The sequence below is a fragment of the Capsicum annuum genome, chromosome 7 (assembly GCF_002878395.1).
Source record: "Capsicum annuum cultivar UCD-10X-F1 chromosome 7, UCD10Xv1.1, whole genome shotgun sequence".
NCBI classification, from domain to species: domain Eukaryota; kingdom Viridiplantae; phylum Streptophyta; class Magnoliopsida; order Solanales; family Solanaceae; genus Capsicum; species Capsicum annuum.
Genome location: NC_061117.1, coordinates 29782688 through 29810367, shown reverse-complemented (window position 1 = coordinate 29810367; position 27680 = coordinate 29782688). Strand labels below are relative to the sequence as shown.

The following is a 27680-nucleotide window of genomic DNA, read 5'->3' as shown; positions in this document are numbered from 1 at the left end:
ATATCAATGTTGTGAAGCTGCTCACCAAAAAACTATGAGTCATTTATTACTAACGGCTCTCATAGCTCAACCGCTATGGAACCAGTTTGCTTTATGGGCAGGTATTAGCATGGATGGACTCACTCTTCAACAAACAATTCACATATGGTGGAATTATGAAGGCGGCCCAAAATAAAAGACCATTATTCAAGCAATTCTATCAATATTGGTGTGGGAGTTGTGGAGGAGAAAGAATGATAGAAGACATAGAAAGGATGTTTCCTTGGACAAGATGAAACTCCAGCTTCAAAAGAATGTGTTCTATCTTGTCAAAGATATATTTCCATGGATAAAAGACATACCACATCACTGGAAAAGAATTCTGGAAGTTTTGCAAGCTTATAAACCCAAACTTCACTATCTCATAGTGAAATGGAATAAGCCAGATGATGGATAGATAAAATGCAACACTATGGTGCTAGCAAAGGAAACCCAGGTTTGATTTCTTATGGTTTTTGTATTAGAAATGGAGAAGGGATGTGATGTATACAAAAGCTCAAACAATTGGAATTACAACAAACATGGAAGCTGAAGCTATTGTAATCCTAAAGGCTATTTCCTACTGTCTTAGTCAAAATTGGATGCAAATTCAATTAGAGACAAATTCACTTAGCATAAAAAGGATGATTATAGGAGAGTGGAAGATTTCTTGGACTCTAAAGGAAATAATTAAGGAAATCAGAGTTCTAAATTCTCAACTAAACATCCACATAATTTACATATACAAAGAAGTTAATCAACTTGCAGATTTCATGGAAAATATAGCTATTGAACAGGAACAAAAGATTTAATACTACTAGTCAGCTACCAAGCAACGAAAAGAAGATTATAAACATAGACAAACAACAGATTCCATCAATAAGGGTGAAAACAAGGAAGATAAGCAGCACACATAACTAAGCATGGGGAGGGGATTAAGAAAGACCACAGTGTCTCACAGTTATTACATGTACAATATAGTTTGTGGTCATCATAGGGGCAAAATAACTGTGATATTGCTAACTAGCTTAAGCTACATCAGCCACCAAAAAGGGTCACCGACAAAATTTGAGAGCAGAGGAACGGATTTAGCAATTCGACACTTATTCATAGCTAGGAGATTTGAAAGACGGAGGTCAGGAGCTACTTGTTTTTCTCCTCTTTTGCTTCTGCTAAAAAAGAATCATCAATCAGTAAAGGGGGCGAAAAAAGTGATAGTGGAAAGTTCCAAGTTACTTACACAGATCCATAAAACCGAGATACATTGTTCTAGCTATCTTGTGACTTACTTCGGAACCCAAGGATATCCACCGGAACACACATTTGCAAGGGAGTATGTCAGTGATAAAGTTTGAAAAGTGAAAAAAATGAGGAAGAAGGGAATGTTCTTACTTCGGCAAGCTGAGCAACAAGAAAGACAACAAAAAAAGTGAAGATAATTCATCACCTACGAAAAAAAGAGCTGAAATTAAAGATTGTAGGAAGAGGAGCTCAACATTATCAACGACGAAGGGGCTCCAAATGTGCTACTGATTTAGGAAACCCTAAAATGAACATATTTATAGAGACCCAACTTGGCATTTGGGCCGGGTTGGGTCATCAGGTTTTATTTTTATTATGTACTTGGGCTGCTTGGAACAGTTTGAAGTTTCTCAATAATAAGGAACTTGAGTCCACTATCAATTTAAAAAAAAAAAAAAGAGAGATAAAGTATTGGAGTAATAATAGGAGAATTTACCCCTGGTAATTGTCACTCAAAAAAAGTTATTTTTTGCTATAAAACATAATTTTATAAAAGTTTTGTTATTTCACATAATTATGGTCTTAAATTTGTCACTTTTTATAATTTTTTTAAAAAGGAAAAATCCAAAAAAGGTCATGGTCTCAAAAGAGCTCAATTCGGCCCAAGGACATTAGGCCCTTTTTTGGCTCTTTTTTTTTCTTATCTCAACGTTAACTTTTAAAAAAAAAAAACTTTTTTCCTTTTCTCTGAAAACTTTTTCCAAGAAATTTTTTCATGTGTTAGTGTTGTATAAATAGTGTATAAATATGTATATCTGATGACCAAATAGTTATGTAGTGTATATGTAATATATCGATATTGTATAAATAGTTATGTGCTGTATATTTAATGTATCGATATTGTATTATTAGTACTATAGTGTATATATAATGTATCTATATTATATAAATAGTATATAAACATGTATCAATAATTTATAAATGGTGTATGAACATGTATACATGGCTTATAAGTCGTTTTGCAATATATTGCTATAGTATACATAGTTATGTAGTGTATACATGTAATATATCGATATGATATAAATGGTGAATAAACACATGTATATAATATACAATTGTGTATCGAAAATGTTCATCTACATATATGTGTGTGTATACTAGTTTAGGTGTACGCTCTTCGCGCGTGTACCTCACTTTATTGAGTTTAGACGTTACACTAAATAGGATATTTGTTTAAATAATAAAGATGAATACAATAATTAAATTCAACATCTTTTGGAGGATTTATGTAATTAAATCTAACCTTTACCAAAAACTTTGTCAAATCCAATCGACATTTATCTACCACTTGTAAATTGCAACAAAATAATACGATGATAGAGACATCAAAACAATATAATTAAATCTAAAATTAAATCTAACCTTCACACAAAAATTTTCTCAAAGCCTGCTGACACTCATCTACCACCTGTAAATTATAACAAATAATACGATAATAGAGATATCAAAATAATACAACTAAACTTAACCTTTATACAAAAAAATTCTCAAAACATAGATATAAATATACTACAATTAAACCTAATCTTTATCTAAAAAATTCCTCAAAACCGAATGACATTCATATACCACTTGGAAATTCATCTACGATCTATAAACTCCAACAAAATAAGACAATAGTGATCACAAAGCTTCAGTTTTGATGAAAATAAAGTGCAACACAATAATACGATGATAGAGATATCAAAACAATATAATTAAATGTAATCTTTTCATAAAAATTTCCTCAAAGTCATCTAAAACTCATCTACCACCTGTAAACTATAATAAATTGATACGATAATAGAGATATCACAATAATACAACTAAACTTAACATTTATACCAAAAAATTCTCAAAACAGAGATATAAATACAATACAATTAAACCTAACCATTATCTAAAAAGTTCCTCAAAGCCGAATGATATTCATCTACCACCTGTAAATTCATCTACGACCTATAAACTCCAACAAAATAATACAATAGTGATCACAAAGCTTCAGTTTTGATGAAAATAATTCTTGTCTGAGCAAAAATTTTGACCCTAAAGAATGAGTCGAATGAAAACAAAGAAAATATATGTATACACACACGTTGAATTCTATTATATTGACAAAAATAGTGAAGAAATTAAGGGTTAGAAAATTTAGCATCCACCAATCTAGACATGCAACCGAATCAAGTTAGATGAGAATCAATCATATTTTTTCAATATGTAAACTGGTTTCTTCTTTAGTTTAACATGCATCTCAATATTTATAGAAGTATTTCCTTAATAGAGTCGAGTATTTTTCTATCCTATTTTAGGAGTAGTTTTTTAATTAATCAGTACAAAGAAAAATATTAATTGATTCTCCTTCCATATATTTTAGGAGTCTCATATATTTTAGGAGTCTAGTTAATATAATAAAAATAATTAAATAATAAATTGAAGAAAATAGTTAAAAGACGATTTTGTCTAAAGGAGGGTCTTTTAACGAGGGACAAAAAGTTCAAATCACTTTTCTAAGGGTCTTCAGACTTTTAATATATTATAGATTATAGATATAGATTATAGATATAGATATAGAAATAGATTATAGATATAGATATAGATTATATATTATAGATATATATGATCTTTGTTTTCCCATTGATGAATGTGTACCTAATTTTTCTACGTACGATTATTGATTCCAATACAAAAAATAATAAACCAAGAGAAAAATAATTAATACTAGTTTAGATGTACGCATTTCGCACGTGTACCTCACTTTATTGAATTCAAACGTTACACTAAATAGGATATTTGTTTAAATAATAAAGATGAATGCAATAATTAAACAACATCTTTTGAAGAATTTATTTAATTAAACTTAAACTTTATCAAAAAAATTTGTCAAAATCAATCGACATTCATCTACCACATGTAACTGCAATAAAATAATACGATGATAATGACATCAAAATAATAAAATTAAATCTAACTTTTACAAAAAAAAAATTATCAAAGTCTTCTGACGCTCATCTACCACCAGTAAACTATAACAAAATAATACGATAATAGAGATATCAAAATAATACAACTAAACTTAACTTTTACACAAAATAAATTCTCAAAACAGAGATATAAAAACAATACAATTAAACCTAACATTTACGTAAAAAAATTTCTCAAACCCGACCGACATTCATCTACCGTCTGTAATTCACCTACGACCTATAAATCACAATAATATAATACAATAGTGGTCACAAAGCTTCAGTTTTGATGAAAATAATTTTTGTCTGAGCGAAAATTTTGACCCTAAAGAATGACTTGCATGAAAATAAGGAAGATGTATATATATACACACATGTTGAATTCTATTATGTTGACAAAAACAGTGAAGAAGTTGAGGGTTAGAAGATTAAGCATCCACCAATCTAGACACCGAATCAAGTTAGATAAACATCAATCATATTTTTGATTTCTTATCTAGTTTAATGTGCATCTCAATATTTATAAAAGTATTTCCTTAATAGAGTCCTATTTTAGAAGTGTTTTTCTAATTGATCAGTATCAAGGAAAATATTAATTGATTTTTCTTCCATATACTTTAGGAGTCCCATATATTTTAGGAGTCTAGTTAATATAATAAAAATAATTAAATAATAAATTAAAAAAAATATTGAAAAGACAGTTTTGTCTAGAGAAGGGTCTTTAATGAAGGACAAAAAGTACAAATCACTTTTCTAAGAGTCTTCACACTTTTAATATATTATAGATATAGATATAGATAAGCACTTGTCTTTATCTAATTAAATATTAGAAAAAATATGTCTTTATCCCAGTGGATGATATTCAAAGTAGCAATTCTTTGCTTACTAACTCACGAAGTGGGAGAGAATGAACAGGAAATTACATACTATAGTCCCAATAGTGGGTGACTTTGGACTTTTGACCTTAGTAAAAAAAGTCTTTAAAAAATAATCTTCCTTCCTTTAAGTATAGTATAAGTACAATTTTTCTCCTCTACACCTCAAATATTTTTAAACTTTCCATACTTATTTGTCTCTCAAATTCTATTTTTATTTTTATTATTTTCACTTTTTTATTTTTCTTTAATTTTATTTTCATGATTTAATTCATTTATCTCAACCTTTATTTTTCTCTTTTTTCTGTTTTCTCAAACATTATCTATTTCTTCATTTTTTTTTCTTTTTTTAATTCATTTATCTCAACCTTTATTTTTCTCTTACTTTTGGTTTTTATCATTTCTCTTTTTTCCATCATTTTTCTCAAACTTTATTTTTATTTTTTTCCTCTCATTTTTTTCTCAATTTTTTAAATTTTTCCCTTTTTTTAACCTTTATTTTTTTCTTGTCTTTTTTTCTCGATCTCTTTTTTTATTTCTCTATTTTGTTTGATTTCTTTATTCTTTTTTCTCAACTTTTATTATATTTTGCTAATAAATAAAAAATTAAATAATCCGTAAAGAGATTTTTTTTTTGACATCAAAGCAAATTTAAGAGCATGAATTGTTGTTAGGAAGTTCTTTGGGATAAGTTTTGCCTCTACTGCAAAAATTATAGATCAGCTCATAACTCAAGGAACATTGTGGTAGTGTCAATTCTTGCTTGTGGAGCATAACTTGTTGTTTGAAAATCCTTGAGTTAAGTCTTGATTCTAAGGCAAGAGTTATAGAACATCTCATAAACAAAAAAAAAATAATGTGGTAGTGTTAACACTTGTCCATTGGGCATAACTTGTACTTTTGGGAGGTTCTTGGGCTAAGTTTTGTCTTAGAGGAAAGACTAATAGAGCATCACATAAATCAAGACACAACATGATAGTGTCAACTCTGGTCTATAAGGCGTAACTTGTCGTCTAAGTCTTGTATCTAAGGGAAGAGTTATAGAATATCTTGCAAATCAAGACACGATGTGGTGGTGTTAACTCTTGACTATGGGGCATAACTTGCTGTTTGAAAGTCCTTGGACTAATTCGAGCCTCTAAGGCAAGAGTTATAGAACATATCAAAAATCAAGACATAATGCTTTAGTGTCAACTCTTACCTATGGTGCATAACTTGTTGTTTAAAAGTCCTTGATTTATAAAATATCTCATAAATCAAGAAACAATGCAGTAGTGTCAAATCTTGCCTGTGAAGCGTAACTTGTTGTTTAAAAGCCCCTAGGCTAAGTCTTGCATCTAAGGAAAGAGTTATAGAACATCTCATAAATCAAAACATAATGTGATAGCGTCAACCCTTATCCATGAGGTGTAACTTGTTATTTGAAAGTCCTTGGATTAAGTCTTGCCTTTAGTTATAGAATATCTCATAACTTAAACACAATGTGGTAATGTCAACTCTTGCCCATAGGGCACAACTTGTTACTTGAAAGTCCTTGATCTAAGTCTTGCCTCTAAAGGAAGAGTTATAAAACATCTCATAAATTAATACACAATGTGGTAGTGTCAACTCTTGCCCATGGGACATAACTTATTATTTGATGGTCCTTAGGCTAAGTCTTACCTCTAAGACAAGAGTTATAGAGCATTTTATAAGTAAAAAACACAATGTGTTAGTGTTGACTCTTGCCCAATGTACGTAACTTGTTTGAAAATTCTTGGGATAAGTCATGCCTCTAAGGCGAGAGTTATAGAACATCTCATAAATAAAGACATAACGTGATAGTGTCAACTCTTGACCGTTAGGCATAATCTATTCTTTAAAAGTCCTAAGATAAGTCTTGCCTCTAAGGCAAGAGTTGTAGAACATCTCATAAATAAAGACATAACATGGGAGTGTCAACTTTTTCCCATGGGACATAATTTTTAGTTTGAAAGTCTTTGTGCTAAATCTTACCTCTAAGGCAAGCGTTGTAGAAAATCTTATTAATGAAGACAAAAGGTGGTGTCAATTCTTACCCGTGGGGCATAATTTGTAGTTTGAAAGTCCTTGAGCTAAGTCTTGCCTCTAAGGCATATTTGTAGAATATCTCATAAATGAAAACATAATGTGGTGGAGTCAACTCCTGTCCGTGGGGCATAGTTTGTTGGTTGAAAGTCCTTGAGCTAAGTCTTGCCTCTAAGGTAAGAGTTATAGAATATCTCATAAATCAAAATAAAATGTGGTAGTGTCAACTCTTACCCATGAAACACAACTTGTTATTTGAAAGTCATAAGTCTTGCATCTACAATGTGGCAGTGTCAACTCTTGTCCATGAAATGTAGCTTGTTGTTTGAAATTCATAAGTCTTGACTTTATAATGTGATAGTGTCAACTCTTGCTCATGAAATGTAACTTGATTGGAAGAAATCGAAGAAACGAACAAAAATAATAAAAATTGCGAAGAAAAAAAAATGAAGAAAAATATAAATAAAAATTAAAGAAAATGCAGAAGTGAGAGAGAACGGAAAAAAATAAAGGTTGATAAAAATAAAAATAAAAAAGATAAAATAAAAATAAAGGTCGAGAAATTTTAAAAAGAAAAATCAAAGAAAAAAAGTTTTTTTTTCATAAAAGTAGACGTTGAGAGAAGTAAAGGAAAAAAAAGTAAGGATTGAGAAAAACTAAAAAGAATAAAAAATAAATAAAAATTAAAGTCACATGAAAACGTTAAAAAAAAAAAAAAAAAAATGTGAGGAAAAAAAGAAAGTAAAGGTTGAGAAAAATCAAAAATAAAAAAAGAAAAGAAAAAATGAAAATCAAACTAAAACTAAAAAAAGAAAAAAAAATTAAAAGTTGAAAGATGAATAAGCATGGAGTTGTCATTTATGTAATTTACTCCATCGATGGACAACTTTATCTGAAAATGTATCACTTAATAGTTGAAGATTATTTTTATAAGAAAAAAATTATTTGGGGTCAAAACATGATAACCACCTTATTTTGAGACTATTCTTGTAGTTTCCTCGAAAATGAACTGTTTGGACGGAAGTTGGGAAGTGATCTTTGTGTCTATAGTGATTACAAGAAAACTCATTTATGTGTTTGGAACTTTGGATTAAGAAAGAGTATGGGATTAAACAATTTTGGATAGAGAAATTTACCATCAGGTATCTGACAGAAGATTGTGTTCCGCACCTTTTCATGTCAAATAAAGGTGAAATATTGAGTATGGGATTAAACAAATTTGGATAGAGAAATTTACCATTAGGTATCTGACTAAAGATTGTGCTCGATAGAATTGTTTAGAATCCTCTCCTAGCGTACATGTGCTCACCATAAGCCAGGAACTTGCAAAGCCAACACAAGAGAAAAGAAATATGTTCACCCTCGGCGACTTCAATGCTATAAAGCAGAAATAACAACTTCATAGCTATAAAAGCCTTAGCGTTGTGCTCTGTGATCTTATTCTTCTCCAAGACCCGAATGCCTCTTTTCTCTTCTCTGAAGTCTACAACAAACAAGTGGGAGAGGCAAACATATGCGGATCGAATCACGATCTTATATATAAGAAGAACAAAAGATCTTTCTTGATCAATCCCTTTGCCAATTTATAATTGAGAAGAATTTTTTGATTGAATGGTTCTAAAAAAGGAAGCCACATTCATTCGATCTTTGAACCAACTCAACTGCCGTACTTTGGCTATCTTACGTGGAGCTGAAGCAACGATATTGAAATATTTGTTACATGAAGCCACAATTGTCAATTCTTGTTCATTGTCATTGAGATTCAGGTCAATTCGGATTAATATTTAGGTATCGATATTACCTCTTTTTTTTCTCAAGGGCGTTCTAGTGCGTTGTAGATTCTTATCCAGGACTTGTATCATTTGATGATGCCATGTGGCTTCTTGTCGAGGCACAGCTTTTATTCCACGGTTGTACCATCGCCTTATCGTGTTCCAGTAGCAAGTGTCAAATAAAGGTGAAATATTGTTCTTGGTTCGAACAACTTTCTAGATATACCATTCAAAAGATGACTCATTCAGATTTACGGATGTCACTAACCATCAAGGTAATCATGATTTGGCTGTAACGCCCCGAAATCGGGTCCCGAGACGTCACACGATGCTTAGGGTCACAAGTGACCCCAAGCTAACCCTTCTACTGGCATAACTCATAAGCAACTGAACAAAAAGTATAAATCTATACAAATCTGCGGAAAATTACTCTTTTTTGAATCTGATCGATACAAAACTGAATTTACAAGATTACAATTCTGCCTTTACAACCAAAACTGAAACGGAATACATCAACTTCTACTGACTGTCTATGAAACCTCTACTAGTATTGACTGTAGGTAGCCAGGTCATGACTCCCGACTATCCCAACTCAATACGACCGAATAAAGAAAATACAACATTATTAGTTCTGCATAACTGACCCAAGCCCTTGAATCAAAAGGACTCATCACTTGCTGACTAGATACCATGAACTGACTGGATCTGAAGGTGCATACTATACCTTGTACCTATATTCCGAGAAAATATAGGCCACATACGAATATGTGGGTCAGTACCATGAAAATGTACTGAGCATATAGGAGTGCAATGCATATATAAAATAATATCTTAATATCATCACAGTTTATAAAATTATGCATGCTGATATAAATAACTCACTTAGCTCGAATTAAATCATCAAAATCATGGATGAATAATACATGTAAAATAAATCACGTGAGTCATTACAATAAGTTCCAAATTTACTTTCTGCTCGGTTTCAACTTGTAAAGTAATCAAGTCTTAAAACAACTCTCTTTAGAACATAACATTTCAATCTTTCGGAAACAAGAAACTTTCTCACAAATCATAGTTTTCAAACCATACACACTTATCTTAGATAGAGCAGAGACACACACACACAATGGGAGTTTCTTATAATCGACATAAACCATGTGAGCATATCATGGAGTCCAACGTTTTGTCCTCCTAAAGAAGAAACTCCACGTTGGGAAGGAGCGTCATACTCTTGCCAAGAAGTATAACCTCAACTCAGTGATCACAAAATCGGCCTTAGGCCCATAAATCTCGATCCTATGGTGGCACGTAGTTCTGGGGAAGTAGGGTACGCTCACCCACACCTCCCGCTCGGTGCTAAATACTACTCCCGTATTCAAGCTCAGTCTCATTTAGGAAATCCACCTCAAAATAATCTCAAGGGCCTATAATGAAGGCCAAATCATATTTCTCATAATTGAATCATAATAAATTGTGGATTCCTATTTTCAACTCAAAAATCCTGATATAAATTTCAATTCAAATCTCGGTAAATAATTTGATAAAGGAAAACTCCAAATCGTAATATCATACAAATCCAATTTCAACCTTGACATAAATATAACGATTCCATCTCCCAAAATATCATCCCAAATTCCATACGTGTTCAATATTAAAACAACAATCTTTGCTTTTGGGAAATACTTATAAAATCATGTCCATGACTCGAGATCAAAATCTCCTTACAATTTCATCACATATATTTAAAACCTAAAATATAAAGATTTAACACATCAAAATCATATCTAAATTTCATAGTCAACAATCATCTCGAAAATCTTCACTTATCTCAATTAAAATATTGAAAATAAATTCATGACATAAATATCATAATTTCAACAACTCAAAATTCATATCACAAATTTCGTAAATTCATTCTCAATACTCATTTCAAATAAATTCAACAACATCAATTCTTAATAAAAAAAATATAAATCAAAATATGTATATCTCAACTCAAATCATATCAAGATAAAATATAATGCCTTCAAATACTCAATTCATGGATAATTACATAAACTCAAAATAAGATAAATTGGTATAAACTTCAACATAAAAATTTACGTAATCTTTATAAAAATCAAGTTTTGGGCACAAGAACGGAAGGATTATTCTTATTCAAACCTCACATACCTCAAATTTGTGACTTTGGATGAACTTGCGATTCGGAACTCTACTCGTAAAATAATAGGTGCTTCTTGAAGATCTCAACTTGGGAATTAAGATTCCTAAATTATTTTTGAATTCCTGCGGTTGAATTTTTAGAGATCTTGAATTCTTGGTTGAAGCTTATGTGTTTGGTTCTTGAGAATTTTCAGATAAATGACCAAATTTTGGTCCTATGTAAGTAGAATCCCGTTTTAAAGCATGATTGGGGGATAAGCTGAATCCTGTTTTAAAGCATGATTGGGGGGATGGTAAATGACCAAAATACCCCTAAGGAAACAAATAAATTCACATTTGTCCCTCACTCATTGGTTTGATATGCTGAAGTAAATTGATCATAACTTTTTACTCCAATGATAAAATTGTATGAAACCAATTTCATTGGAAAGAAGACTCAAAGAGCTTTTATTTAATATATAGTAACTCACCCAGTTCGTTAAATACAGGTAGTTATGATCGTTGAAAGTTGACCCTGAAATGCTGAAAACTGGACAAAAGTAGCGTTCGATATGTACTATGAGCTTCCTCAATCGTCACACAACTTGAAAATTGAAAAACGGATGTCGGGAAGGTCATGAATTAATTCCCCAAAGTTTGAAGGTTCAAAATAAACTAAGTGTTGAACACTTAGCTAAAGTTCTAAGTGTTAGGCTCCATGTGACTCGTTTTGAAAGCTCTAACGACGAGGGAACTTTGCGGGGTCTTACATTGGCAATCTACATTGAAAGTCTAGTTTGTTCTTTTTCAACTGAAGGGACAGAGAACGCTGCAAAAAAAGTCAAAAAAAGCTCATATCAGAACAATTGAGTAACAAATAACTTGTAAGACTACTTTCTTCTCAAGTGCTTTCAAATTCTGTTTGTTATGTATTACTAATCTGACATACTAGCAACAGGGGCAAAAAGGAAGCACAAGGGATCAGGGAAGAGAAATTTTTTATTGAACTCTGACTCAACTTGGAAAGCCATTGTGCTCTTTACATTTCAAATACAAGACCAGTTAGACCACCACTAATTTGTGGAATCATTCTCTAAAATTTGGGTAAGGAGGGCTAGTAAAAGTTGTATCTTGAAATGGAACTGAAAATCTGAAACGTATTTGTTAGTTTAAATATAATGTTTGTTTTGATTGTTACTTAAATTTTACTGTATTGTATCGTTAAATCCGTCATTAGGTAACGAGAATTCCCATTTTGGGTAATGATTGATTTGATGTGATTGTGTCGTTACACTTTTTTCCATTATGTCTTTACTTCCTATTTAATAGTCGTATTTTATTCTTTACCCTACCTTTTGTTAGTAGCTCTATAACATATTCTAATTTTCTTGTAGGTTTATTCTTCAAATTGTTGATGTATGAAATTATCACAGCAATAATGGAACCCTGGGTAATGTTGGGTTTAATTGGTATGAATGGAAATGGAGAGACACAACCTTTGAGCAAAAGACATATTGTTTTGGAAAAGGTGTGACTGTTCAAATAGTTGTGTCTGTTCAAAAAAAGACACAATATTTCAAATGAACATACATGACTATTCCAAAGGATACACCTTTTAAATAAACCATTGGCACCTTTCAGAAGAGGCATCTAATGGCTATATAAACCTGTTTTCATCCACAGGTTTAGAAAACAAAACAATTTTTTTAAAAAAAAACTTTTCTTGTCTTAAAAATATTCTGTGTGATCAATCAAACTGTTGAGTGAGTTTGTAGAATCTGACAATTTGAGGTACCGCTATTGTTTGGATTGTAGGACATTTTATCCTGGGAGGAAGATTCCATAACCTCGGGTACAGTGAGGGAAATTATTCCTTAAGGATACTCCATGAAGTCGGGGGACTTGGCCTTAAATTTTGTTTCATCTATTTTCTGAAATCTAACACACTTCTTGGATAGATTATTAAGTAATCTTGTGTTGAAGGTGTTAAAGAACTTAAAAGGTGTTCTTGTTTATACATGAACTTGAAGTTGGTGTTGCAATTATACAGATTCTTGTACCCGAAACACCATAAAATAACAATCTTAAGGAATAATTCTTGCAGAATCTGTATTGCTTGTTTTTGGAGATTAAAGCGTTAAGCTTTATACTCCGTTTGAACTTAACTAGTGATTCAAAGACATAAAATCTTCATCACAAGTTAAAGATCATTCGGTTGACGATTGGAAGTCATAAAAACTTCATCGTTAACTAGAAACAAGAAGAAAAGTTTAAAGTTGCTTAACTTTATAAAAAGTATTCTGAAAATACTAAATTTGATTGTCTTGTGGTGACAGGAAAAATGACTAATGAAAGTCAAATAGAAGATGAGGGTACGACTATGGGAGCAACTAGTATTGCCTCAACAAGTCGAGCAAATGCTTCGAAACCAGTGGCACCTGCGGAGAAGCCCAAAAAATTTGCAGGCATTGACTTTAAGCGATGGCAGCAAAAGATGTTCTTTTACCTCACCACTCTATGTCTTCAAAGGTTCACTAGTGAGGATGCTCCTGAGATGCCCGAGGGAACCTCGGACAAAGAGCATTTTATTATTGTAGAGGCTTGAAAGCACTCAGACTTCCTTTGCAGGAATTATATCTTGAGTGGTCTCCAAGACGACCTCTATAATGTTTACAATGGAACTAAGACATCAAAGAAATTGTGGGGGGCACTAGAACGAAAATACAAGACAGAGGATACGGGAATTAAGAAATTCTTTGTTGCAGAGATCCTAGACTTTAAAATGATAGATAGCAAATCGGTTGTCTCTCAAGTACAGGAATTGCAAGTAATCATTCACGATCTCCTAGCAGAAGATATATCTTTAAAAAATACCTTAGTTGAACAAATTGAAAATGTTCTTAATACTCATAGAAACTGGTTTGTAGGTTTGATTGTGAATGATGCATTTCAAGTAGCAGTGATCATTGAGAAGCTACCACCTATGTGGAAAGACTTCAAAAACTACTTGAAGCACAAACACAAGGAGATGACTATCGAAGATCTTATTGTCTGACTGCGTATTGAAAAGGATAATAAGGCTGCCGAGAGAAGGTCAAAAGGGAATTCTACAATTAATGAAGCACATATTGTAGAAGATGACCAAAATAATTCTAAGAAAAGGAAGAAAGTTGAACAAGGAAGCAATCAACCCAAGAAGAAATTCAAGGGAAAGTGCTTCAACTGGGGCAAGATTGGCCATGAGTCCATGGATTGTCGTGCCCCTAAGAAAGGCAAGAAAAGGGACCAATCAAATATGATTGAGTCCAACAAAGAATGTGATAATTTGTGTGCTATATTTTCAGAATGCAACTTGGTGGAGAATCCTCGCGAGTGGTGGATGGATTCTAGTGCCACCCGCCATGTTTGTGACAATAAAGAGTTGTTTTCGTCATTTACTCTGGCTCAAGTAGAAGAAATGATCTACATGGCTAACTCTGCTACGGCTAAGGTAGAAGGAATAGGAAAAGTGGGTTTAAAAATGATTTTAGGAAAGGTTTGACACTTAACAATGTCTTGTACATTCCGAAATTACGTAGGAACTTGGTTTCTATTTCACTCTAGACAAGAAAGGATTCAAATGTGTAACCATTTCTGGAAAAATTGTAATTAGCAAAGAAGAAGTGTATGTAGGAAAAGGCTATCTCACCAAGAGCCTTTATAAGATGAATGTAATGAATGTTGAAATCAATAAAAGTTCAAATTCTTATTACTTGCTTGAGTCTTATAATTTGTGGCATAAATGTTTAGGCCATGACTGGCATTTGTGATATGAAGTCAACACCATCACATGGTGGAAAAAAGTATTTCATAACTTTTATTGACGATTGCACTAGATATTGTTATGTCTACTTGCTAAATAGTAAGGATAAAGAAATAGATATGTTTAAGCAATACAAACTGAAGTAGAAAATTAGTTAGAGAAAAAGATAAAAATGATAGGAAGTGATAGGGGCAGAGAATATGAATCTCCCTTAGCTAAAATATGTGTAGAAAATGGAATTGTCCATCAAACTGCGACCCCTTATTCATCTCATTCTAACGAAATTGTGGAAAGAAAAAATCGAACTTTGAAGGAAATGATAAATGTTTTGCTTATAAGTTCCGATTTACCGCAAAACTTATGAGGGAGGCTATCCTTACAGCCAATCGTATACTCAATAGAGTTCCCCATAGTAAGACACAATCAATTTCTTATGAAAAATGAAAAGAACGAAAACCCAACTTAAAATATTTCAAAGTGTGGGGGTGTCTAGCAAAGTTTCAAGTTTCTATGCCTTAGAGGGTTAAGATAGGACCTAAGACTGTGGACTACGTGTTCATAGGATATGCTAAAAGCAGTAAAGCATGTTGGTTTTTGGTTCATAAATCCGAACATCTAGATATAAATGAAAATACGGTAATTGAATCAGATAATGCTGAATTCTTTAAAAATATTTACCCGTATAAAACTAGACATGAACAGTCTAGTGGAGGGTCTAAACGACCTCAAGATGAACCAAGTGAGAATGTACATAATGAAGAGAATCCAAGACGTAGTATATGTCAAAGAACTTCTACTATATCTGGATCAGATTTTGTAATATTTCTCTTAGAAAATGAGCCTAAAATATTTAAAGAAGCGATGTTGTCTTCGAACTCATCCTTTTGGAAAGAGGCAGTCAATAGTGATATTGATTCAATCTTAAGTAACCATACGTGGGAATTGGTTCATCTTCCTCCAGAAAATAAACCTTTAGGTTCTAAACGGATCTTCAAAAGAAAAATGAAAGCGGATGGTACTACTGACAAATACAAGGCAAGACTTGTAGTAAAAGGCTTCAAGCAAAAAGAAGGCCTTGATTACTTTGATACATACTCATCAGTCACAAGGATAACATCGATTCGAATGTTAATTGCCTTAATGGCAGTATATAGTCTTAAAATCCATCAAATGGATGTGAAAACCGCATTCCTAAATGGAGAATTGGAGGAAGAAATTTACATAGAATAACCTGAGGGTTTTGTGGTTCCAGGAAAAGAGAATAAGGTGTGTAAACTTATTAAGTCGTTGTATGGACTAAAGTAAGCACCTAAACAATGGCATGCGAAGTTTAACTAAACTATGTTGGCAAACGGGTTCAAGATAATGAAAGTGATAAATGTGTTTACATTAAAGACACTTCGAATCACCAAGTCATTGTTTGTTTATATGTTAATGATATGTTGATCATCAGTAGAGACATTTCAGAAATAAATTCAATGAAATGAATGCTTAAAAGCAAGTTCGATATGAAAGACCTTGGAGTTGCAGATGTGATCTTAGGTATAAGAATCTATAAAACTCCACAAGGTTTGGCATTGTCACAGTCTCATTATATCGAAAAGGTACTTGACAAATTCAAGTATATGAAATTCGGTATTGTCAAGACTCCTTTGGATGTGAGCTTTGCACTTCGAAAGAATGAAGGTAAAAGTGACTTACAATTGGAGTACACCAGAGTATTGGAATATTTAATATATATAATGAACTGTACACGACCAGATATAGTATGCGCTATTAGTAAATTGAGCCGGTACACAAGTAATCCTAACAAAACTCATTGGATGGCAATGAAAAGAGTTTTGGGGTATCTTAAATACACTCAAGACTATGCCTTGCATTATAATAAATATCCTGCGGTACTTGAAGGATATAGTGATGCAAATTGGATCACCTGATCGAACGAAGTAAAATTCACAAGTGGATATGTATTTACTATCGGTGGAGAAGCAGTCTCTTGGAAATCATCCAAACAGACTTGTATTGCTCGCTCTACAATGGAATCTGAATTTATCATATTAGATAAAGTCGATGAAGAAGCAGAATGGCTCCAGAATTTCTTGGACCTTATTGGCCCAAATTAGTGGCACCAGTATGTATACACTGTGATAGCCAAGCGGTAATAGGTAGGGCAGGAAGGATGATGTACAATAGTAAATCTTGTCACATAAGGCGGAGACATAATACCGCTAGAAAACTTCTCTCTAGTGGAATTATCACTGTTGACTATGTTAAGTCAAAGGATAATGTGTCGGATCCACTTATAAAAGGCCTATCTAGAGAAGGAGTAGAAAGGATATCTAAGGGATTGGATTTAAGTCCTAGGACAAGTCAGCATGGCGGTAACTCTACCTAGCAGACTGGAGATCCTAAGAGCTAGGTTCAAGGAGATCAAACAAAGTTGTGTCTGACAGGTTCAACATTGTCAATTACGTAACTCATTTTCATGATGTAGACAATGTATAGTAAACAAGGATAAGACTTAAAGTGAAAAGTCTTTTAATGATTATCTAAATTTGGCGATTTGGCCAAATAGTTTAATCTATAGGATTGAACATTTAGAAATCACCTATGTGAAGGCGAAGTAGAAGCCGCTTCAAGGAGAATGTTAGTAAAGGCATATTCTCTAAGCTCTCATGAAACCGGGATGTGTTCATGGCTGAAAAGAACAAAACCGTGAGAACCATAAACGGTAAAAGGTTGGCTGTGTGACATATGTTGTCTAGGTTTACATTAAAGCTTGATGGTTCAAAGATATCAAATCTACCGATTGACCGAGTGCATCCGATGCATGTTCACTACGGAAAGTTCAAAGGAAAACCCGCTTATCCAGATGCAATCAGTCTTTGCTTGGTGATCACATACTTGTCCGTAAAATTTTACAAAGAATAGTCATTCACCATTCATGTGGGGGATTGTTGGGTTTAATTAGTGTGAATGGAAAATGGAGGGACACAACCTTTGAGCAAAAGACATTATTTTGGAAAGGGTGTGACTGTTCAGATAGTTGTGTCTGTTCTGAAAAAGACACAATGTTTCAAATGAACAGACAAAACTCTTCCAAAGGATACACCTTTTAAGTGAACCATTGCCACCTTTCAGAAGAGGCATCCGATGGCTATATAAACCTGCTTTCATCCACAGGTTTAGAAAAAAAAACTCTTCTTGTCTTAAAAACATTCTGTGTGATCAATCAAACTGTTGAGTGAGTTCGTAGAATCCGACAATTTGAGGTAGCGCTATTGTTCGGATTGTAGACCATTTTATCCTGAGAGGAAGATTCCATAACCTCAGGTACAGTGAGGGGAATTATTCCTTAAGGACACTCCGTGAAGTCGGGGGACTTGGCCTTAAATTCTGTTTCATCTATTTTCTGAAATCTAACACACTTCTTGGATAGATTATTAAGTAATCTTGTGTTGAGGGTATTAAAGAACTTCAAAGGTATTCTTGTTTATACATGAACTATTGTTGAAGTTGGTGTTGCAATTATACGGATTCTTGTACCCAAAACTACATAAAATAACAGGTAACATTACGCAAAGCTAGTAGAATCATAAAGCAAGTTGTCGCAGATAGAAATGGGTGGCCAATTATGCATTTATGCCTATAGTAATAAAAACAAGATTTCGGTGTTACGGAATTCCAATGTGGTGAACTACACTGCAATTAGCATGTCAAGCCATTATATCCATGGAACTGTTGGAAGCACCGCTGATACTCTAAAGTTTACCTTCACAGCAGACAGCACTATAAGGGTTGCACACTGTAGAGGACGGGAAAGTACTTTGAGTTGACTTGCTCCATGGAAACTCAAAAGCAACTAGGAGAATGGCTGATCATGGGTGACTTCAACACCATATTGCACCCCAATGATAGGATGAATGGGAATGTTTACAATATAAAAGGGTAGATGGTCTGGCACACCACTCCTCTCAAGCCTCGTGGATGGTTTAAAAGATGTTTAAAGTTAAACATATAGCTGACATTGGCCTTCATGAGAATGATGTTATGCAAATGTCAACCTTCTCCGCTTGCTGATGAGAGGTGACTTTCTCAACGTGACATGAAGGAGTTTGCCGTGCAACAACTATGGAGCGCCAAATTGAATCTTCACCTTAAGGCTGGTTGCTTAAGACAGACTCTACACAAGCAACATACTCTTTAGTTGGGGAATTACTACGATCACAGCGCACTATGCCAACATGGTCTGGAAAACACAGTTCACCTATTCTTTCACTGCCCTTACTCAGCAACCATATGGGGCACACTGTTACATTAGCAAGCCATCCACAGGACCCATATGAGCTGGCGAGATGAAATGCAGTGAGGCAACAACACATGTCAGGGAAAGATGACAGCCAATGTATACCATCTTCACAATGAAAGAAACTACCGGATATTCCAACTAATGAGGAGAATCTCATGCTCTTATTAGACAGATTATTCAAGAGGTGTTCTACATAAGAGAATAAAGGAGCAGATTAGCACAACGATTGTAAATGCTCAGTTTTTATCCTCAAGCCTCCATATTTGTTTATTCAACTAGACTAAGATGTTTGCTGGTAGTTCTTAAATAGCAGTTGTTTGTTATGCTGTTTTTGGAGCTTGCAGAAACCACTTTTTGCTTTGGAGAATTTGTACATATTGCCTACTTGGAGCTAGTTTGGATGGACTTATAGCTATAAGTCCTAAGTTAAAATTTTTAGCTTATTTTTGTTATTTTGACTTTAAAACAATTTCTTAAAGACGTCTTTCTATTTCATTCAAACACTACAAAAGTGCTTAAAAGATGTTTTGACTTAAAAACACAAAAAAAATAAGTTGATCCAATGATATATAAAATCATTTTATAAAAGAATAAACAAAGATAAATATGACTTACAACAACATTATAAGGAAACCAAATTCCATTAGGAGTCCTTTATCCATTAGGAGTCGTTTAGCACGCGGCGGCATAAAGTGCAATATTCCAAGACTAAGTTAGGTATTAAATTTATACCATGTTGTCTAATGGTATAAATTAATCCTGACAATAATTAATACCATCTAACTAAACATGATATAAAACTAATCCCAAACTTATCTCATCCAACATGGTATTATTTTATACCACCCCCATATGTGGTAAATTAGTCCAATGATTATAATCCCGGTATTAACATACCAAACGACCCATAAAAGTTGTAAAAAGAAATAAACACAAAAAAAAAAACTAAAACTTATTACGAATTGGTTGGATTGAATTATGATCCGCTTTTTTAACTCATTTCAGCTCAAGTAACTTTGGGCAGGTTATTTTGACACCCTCAGTGGCGATAATGTATGAACTCAATGACTCGATGCTATTACAAAATCAATAAATCAATTTACAGTAGTTATATATTCTAATACAAAAGAATTGATCTTGAAACATGGCTAGCTTTCAAAAGACGTGTATTATGGCCCAAACTTCTGAACAGAACAATCGTCTGAGTGGTATACAATTGAAAGTCGTATATATGTCAAAAGAACATCTGTGACCACGTTAAAAGCAGCGCCAATTCTACCATGGTTGACCCACAGAACTGCAGATTACTTCTCTATCAATAACTTTGACAGGCCAAGTCTTTTCAATATGAATGAATACCAAACTGTAGTTCAGGCAAGGCTCTTGGCTTTTTTTTTTGTGATGCTTAAATGTCTTGAATTTTAGGCTCAAATGTAGGGTAAAGGATGGGAAGCTTGTTCCAATGACTCAGATTGCTGAGACGGAGATCTTAAGACACGCTGTAAAAGGTATCCCAGCAAAGATTTTTCAGTCCGAGAAAGGTTGGGAGTCCATGCAAAGGTGGACCAGTTTTCTCTGGTATTGTCCATAGTATTCACCAACCGCATGGACATCTTCACTTTCTGGGTTCAGTCCTGGCAAGTTAACCAACTTATCTGATGACCTTAATTCATCATCCAAGTTAGATAGATATTCACTATGGATTTCCTGGCAAGCAAGTATAAACATGGCTGCTGTGTCTGGTTGTTGTGCCACACGAAGAGAAGCTAATGCCTCTGGCAATGCACCAGCAGCAACATACAATATAAGTGCCCTGCAGTGAATTATTACAAATTTAGGGAACCATCAATTTTCTGGAAAATACCAGATGAAGAAAAGATGATACCTCCAAATGTTGTGTTCGGAATGAAGAACATGCTGAGCCCACCTCAACAAAACCCTGCAGGACCACAATTTTAAGTTATCCATTTTTGACAAGTACTATATCGTAAGCAAATCATAGTAGTTATAGAACTTCCACGTTCTCTTTGATCAGTAACCTCGCATAATCAGTTCCTTTAAGATGTGTTGCAGCTAATGTTGCAGCATCAGTCCAGCATCCAGCATCTTGTAACTGCCAAATATGTAGAACGTGAAATTAGCCAAAAAGTAGAGAAATATGAAATGTGGCATGTTAATTGGAGTCGCGAAATCTGCACACGTCCATTTATAAATATAATGGCTAGTGAGTTGCAAAATCTGCACACGTTGATTTATAATTATAAGGGCTAGTGAAAGGAATAATTCTCAGAAAAGTAGATTAGCAACTACAGAAGATGCCCCAGTTGGAAGACTACAAAGATGATAACACGACCCAGCTATGGAAACATTTGGTATAAACAAATATGGTTTCAGTGGCAAACATTTTATGGGAAAATGGATAATTTTCTGGTGTACAGGGTTGTATAAGTGTAAATGGATAATTTTGATAGTAGTGTCTCGGTGATATCTTCGAGTATGAGAGATTAATAAACAAAATTTCAAGTGAAAATTAACAATAAGGTTCAAAAGTTGGTTAAAGCAAGTGATAAGGAATGAGTTGCAGCTATTCTAATTTTGTTCTCCATATTATTAGACCACGAGCATTTGACTTTGACCTTTAAATAAATTAGATACTTTGGTCCCTAAATGGATTGAATCCAATGCACTTTAATGTTTTCCAAGTGCAAATATGGATTTGAAACTGAGTGCTGAATTCTACACTTGCGTCTTCCCAGCACCTATAAATTCTTAACAGAACGTTATCCTATGTTGCTCTGGCTCAGGTATTGGTGTCCGATATGGGTGCGGATGTAGAGGTTGGATCCTTCATGATCTAAATTCTGAGATCGGGGATACGGATCCAGGTAAGGATATGGCTGTGGGGATTCGGCTAAAAATAATTCAAATATCTAAAAGAAAAGTTATAAAACCCCAATTATGAGATTATGTGGAAAACTTGAGGAGACAATATTTGATAAAGAGGAGAATCCTGGAAGGAGATGAAAGGAAAAAGAGTGAGAAATTTCTATATACAAGGTGTTCCATTTTCTTCAGTTTCACCTATTTTTTTTTTTCCAATTACAGAAATCATTATATCTGTACAAAATTTCCCTGTCGATTTTGGTCAAAGTACCCAAAATCGGTTGACTAAATCAGTTGTGGATCGTACACCCACACCCACATGTAGACACTGCGGCACCAAAAGTGAAAAGTCCGAGAACATAGACGTGTTATATGAAGACATGATGATAATTAGGGTGTCTCTCAAAGGCATTGAACCTTCCTGGAAAATTGGGAACCTGTGATGATTGGATCCTCCAAAAATGCTGCCGCACCCGTGTCAGATCCTCCAAAATACATAGTTTTGGAGCATCCAACACACAATTGGTAGTATGTTTGAAGAGTCCAAGCAAAGTAGATGACAACCAGTAATTTCATGGCATACTACAGTGTCTAATCACCTAGCTGCCTCCAATTTCACCATGATGGCAAGTGGATCGGAGAAACAAAATTGAAAACTGCACTTCCGAACTTTTCAATAAATGATCACCTCCCTTCCGATCCGCAGTAGTAACTCAATAAGAAATTGTCTAGTGGAGTCTCTCAAAGAGTTTTCAAGTAATTACAATATTTTTCATCCGTCTCGTTCCACCCAAAACTTCATAGCCAGCACCTTCCCGTGATTGACAGAAAACTGTAAAGACCTTAACAATGTTTCCTTGCCAAATATCCTCACAAGGGAGCTAATAAATTCAACACGCTCGCTGAGATCAAAAGGAATTAAAATCCCACACTAGTAAAATCTCCAATGGGCAGAATCCCATTCTAGGTCATGCTTCAGCTTACTTCAGATGATGCGTGATTGTGCCATTGACATTGTAAGTCTTGGTTCTTACACAACCACTCACCTTTATCCTCCTTATAAAAATCACTACCAGCAGCTCTCTTGGCAGCATATTTTTTTTGCTTGCAATTCAGCCGCAGGATTTGGGAAATTTTTCATCACTAGAAGAATGAGGCTAGAAACATTGCTCCAGTTTATGAGATGGCAAAATGCCATATGAAATTGAAGTAGTGCAATAAAACCACCATTGTCATTAATATGAACTACTGTCTATTACTTCCATCAGTTTAAGGACCAAAATTGAGCATTTAGTTTAATTAAAGGTTAAATGAGCTAGGTTTAATAAACAGGGACCAAAATACGAATAAGACCATAAATCAAGAAAAACTTTAATAGTTCTCCTTACCCACTGGAAAACGATTTCCTTAAACAAAAGAGTTCCACCATACCAAACACAATTTATACGTATCACATCGTTTCCCCTCACTTTTAGAAGATCAATAATGATTTAATATGGTGGAAAAAGTCCCTCGACATATACACATAAATACATACATATATATAGTATATGTGTATATCATTGCAAGCTAGTCACAACTCCAACATGCAGAATCAGCAAGACGGAACAGTGAACCAGACAGAACCACACAGGAACAGTTAATAGTTCCACCAAGTAGGAAATATAAACGAATAGATCAAGATGCTATAAGATTTAATCATGCATCAAGCTCAATCTGCAATAAAGACACTGCAGACAGTCTATAAATCTCGCCCATTAAAGTTCAATAAAATGGAGGCATATAAGTTTAGCATCAGTCAATTAACGTTCAAGCAAGATCAAGATCACTAACAAAACAGAATATATATGGAGAACATTACCTGAGAACAAGCTTCTTGATGCCTGCCAACAGCACAAAGAAGATGTGTTCCAGACAAGGACCGGTCTGTTCTTACCATATTGGCAGCAACAACCTACACAAGCATCACAACAAGTGACTTAACAAAGACACCAACAGAAAGAAAGTGAAGAAAATTTATCTGAAAAGGGAAAAATGAAACACTGAAAGGAAGAAACACCTTCACGGCCAGCTCAAGTAACGATGTTGATACAGCTGAAGAAAGGGCAACAGCACGCAATGCATTTGAATAGAAATACGAGCTCTCTGGAGGCGTGGAGAGCAGTAAACTAACTGCTGCTTCTAGGTTTCCAATCGATACTAATCTGGTAATCAGAAACAAAACCATGAAGTCAAACTGTTGCTTATTGCCTTATTCAGAAATTCAAGATCAAATGACAGTCACCTAAAAAAATGCATGTGAAGGCCAGAAATTAATTTCCACATGATGAAAACCCTCACTGTTGATTCCTTAATATGTTCCGCTGTTCCTAAAGAGAGTAATAAGTGATATTGGTTCTGTTACTTCACTAGTTTCAGGGGACTAGTGAGATTTCCTGGAATATTTGCAATAGCAGACTCGTATTTTCTCTCTTATTTAAGAATTGTAACACTCGATCATTTCAAACGCATCTGCATTCAGTCCAACCACTAGGGGCATCAAGAGATATCACCAGCCAATAACGCCCACACATATCCTCATTTAAGCAATGTGAGCTACTCAATGAAGCAATGCGAATATTTCGGAAGAGCAAATAAAAACATAGAGGGAATTTATCATTCAATGACAATTATGTTGCAAGCTTATGAAAGTGTGCATCAGTAGTATCCTAGACTTCATCACTTGGATAGTATCATAGTAATGCTATGCACCAGTAATATTCTGGACTTCATCAATTGGATGATAATGCTATATCTACACCTCAAGTCTATCACAATTAACAAAGCTATGTATTCCAATGTTCACTGCATTGTTCTTCGACAAGTTTCTCGACTTGCAGATTTGAGGATATATAAGTTCAAACGAAACAAGGCCAATCCTGTTAACCTCATTGACCAAAAATCTCAGTGTGCAGACACAAAAAGATATAATAGACCAACCTCCTCAGTGCAAGTCTGTCAATCACAATTAAAAGAGCAAAATGTTCTCATGTCCACTACTTACAGATTGGAGGATATACAAGTTTCAAACTAAACTAGGCAAAGCTTGTAAACCTCATTGACCAACAATCTTGGTGTGGTGGAGCAAACAGATATAACTAGACCATTTATACAGAGGACACTCACTCATGTACACGGTTTTGAATTGCCTCTTCCCCTTCCAGCTTTTCATGCCAAGGAATCTGCTCATTAGCAAGTGCCCACAACTCCTCTTTTTCAAAGGCCATCAGCTGAAGCTGACCATTTCCCTGCCAGACAAAAGCCATAAGATCAACAGATATCCTGGATTAGAACTAAAGGCACCTAATTCCTTTCTTTTCTTTCCTTTTTAATGAAAAGACACTAAAGGCACCTAACTTAGAAGGTGAAAACCATTCCTGAGAAATTGGAGTGCAGACACAGTTAAAAAGCCAACTACGAGCAGATTATCTGTTTCATAAATATTCAACAGAATTATTTGATAAAACTAACCAAAGCATTATTTTTTCCCGTTCCGCTCCCCGACTTCCCTTTTGATGATATCCTATCTAACATAGATACTTCATCAAGCTCTGACGTCGAAGCTGATTGAGGTACTCTTGTTGGAGACTTGTTAGTCAATCTATTCATCCAGTAGTTTAGAGCTCGCGGTAATTGCAGCCAGAAAAGAGCTTCCATGGGTTCTCCAAATATAGCAGCAGCAAAGGCAAACCTTACTGCAGAACCTTTATCCACTAGACCGGCATAGAGTCTAACCAGCTCATCATTAAGTATGCACCCTTGAGTAACAGACATCGAAACATGTCAAATACTTCACCAAGTGTATTGTTTTTATGCAAAGTTTAAGTGTAAATGCTGATAGATAACATATCCTACAACATAATACGAGATTACACAAAATATTACCTTCTCTACGATAAGGCTCCAGTACTTTGAGAAGCATCTCAGGCACTACTGAGTCACCAATACGGGGTGATTCAATCATGTGGTTACGAAGATCTCCAGCAGTTGGAGTTCCAGGAACTTGGTAGTTTGTGTCATCTGCGGTTGCACTCCATGTATCAAACCACGATGGCTTCACACCTAACTGTAAGATTGTCCGTAATGCCTGCAATAAACAGAAAAAAAAAAAAAGAAAAGAAGAGGTAACAAAATTTTCATATCCAACTTCAATACGAAAGGTTTTTTTATCGAAAATAAAGCCACACGATTTGACAGACAATGGTACTAATTCAACAACCTTAAACAAAATAGTTAATTTCGACTAAAGAATGGACTTTGAGCCTAACAACCCCAAAAGCTAGCTTTTCAAGTGAGGGATCCCCTAGACCATATAAGGAGAAACCCAACCATTCTCTCAATTACTATAGGAAACCAAAAACCGGGGCATTCCAAGACTAGAGTTTCGAGGCATTATAACGTAACATAGGCCAACATTAGATAACACAACAATAGGGATCAGTTTGGCTATGATACAATCAACAACAACAAACCCAGTGTATCCCACATAGTGAGGTCTGGGGAGGATAAGATGTACACAGTCCATACCTCTACCTCTAAAGAAGTAGAAAGGCTGTTTCCGATAGACCCCCGGCTATGATACAATGATAAGAAAAATGGGCCTTCATCCTAACTCGACCTCACAAGCTAGCTATGAGGTTAGAAATCTCCAAGATCATATAAGGAGGCAACAACCAATTCCCTCAACCAACCGAGACACTTAACAAATTCAAATATTCTTCTTAATAAAGCTATCCTAACTATGTTAGTTTAGCATGCGTTAGTTGAGAAAAGGAAAAGCAAAGTTACCAGGGCATGTGGTGTGGGTAGTAATATGGGAGAACACAAAGGCACTGGTCGAAATCTTTCTTTGACTGGTCGAGCTTGCGGACCATGGACCATTTTCTTGTCACTTCTGCATAGGCAAAAAACAGTTTTACAAAGATACGCAAGTAAACTCTGTAAAACAAATCTATCTAGGATAGACAAAAGTTTTAAAATATAACGAATGAGATATTATTTTGGGTTATTGGAGGAAGTAAAAGAAATTGCATCAAGTTAAAGTATTTCAAACTGCAAACATCATATTTCTGCCTCCAAGGGTATAAATTGATCAATATCATACACAATCATAGCAGTCACTTAAATTGTTCTCCCTATGTGTTATACGTACGGGGACTAGCATTCTTTAGTTTTCAAGGTTAATGCAGGGAACTTCAAAAATTTATGGAAATTTATTAGTGTCAACATTCTCTGAAATGTAGCGGGTAATAACTGCAATTTAATGAAATTAAAGGCAATTTTCCTCAAAAAAGTGAGTGACAGAGAGACAATCACAATACCAAACAACAATCTACCCAGTGTATCCCCACCAAATAATTAAAACTAAGCTTCTTGAAAAGGACCAAAAGGGAAGTTCAGTGCACTAAGCTCTCGTCATGTACGGGTCCAGGGAAGGACCGGACCACAAGAGTCTATTGTATGCAGCCTTGCCCCGCATTTAGGCAAGGTTGTTTCCACAGCTCGAACCCCTGACCTCCTAGTCACATGGCAAGAACTTTACCAATT

The 27680-nt window shown here is 34.4% G+C and overlaps 1 protein-coding gene and 1 long non-coding RNA gene across 3 annotated transcripts in view; both read right to left on the bottom strand.

Annotated features, from left to right (window-relative positions):
- Positions 1 to 907: 907 nt before the first annotated feature.
- LOC124885554 lies at positions 908 to 1535 on the bottom strand. The gene is made up of 2 exons (XR_007042669.1): positions 1259 to 1535; positions 908 to 1187 (listed from the first exon to the last, which is right to left on the bottom strand). It is a non-coding gene; the product is annotated as an uncharacterized LOC124885554 (long non-coding RNA).
- Positions 1536 to 20267: 18732 nt separating this feature from the next.
- Positions 20268 to 27680, bottom strand: part of LOC107877751 (WD repeat-containing protein 11) — a 28481-nt gene continuing 21068 nt past the window's right edge. The window contains exons 12-20 of one of the 2 annotated variants that reach the window (XM_016724456.2): positions 26922 to 27027; positions 26019 to 26220; positions 25605 to 25891; positions 25260 to 25381; positions 24154 to 24298; positions 23956 to 24048; positions 21232 to 21324; positions 21097 to 21150; positions 20268 to 21024 (exon numbers count right to left, since the gene is read on the bottom strand). In XM_016724456.2, the coding sequence (XP_016579942.1) occupies positions 20908 to 21024; positions 21097 to 21150; positions 21232 to 21324; positions 23956 to 24048; positions 24154 to 24298; positions 25260 to 25381; positions 25605 to 25891; positions 26019 to 26220; positions 26922 to 27027 (1219 nt within the window). In that variant the 3' untranslated portion in view covers positions 20268 to 20907. The remainder of the gene's footprint in view (positions 21025 to 21096; positions 21151 to 21231; positions 21325 to 23955; positions 24049 to 24153; positions 24299 to 25259; positions 25382 to 25604; positions 25892 to 26018; positions 26221 to 26921; positions 27028 to 27680) is intronic. The other variant, XM_016724454.2, reaches the window with a different exon arrangement.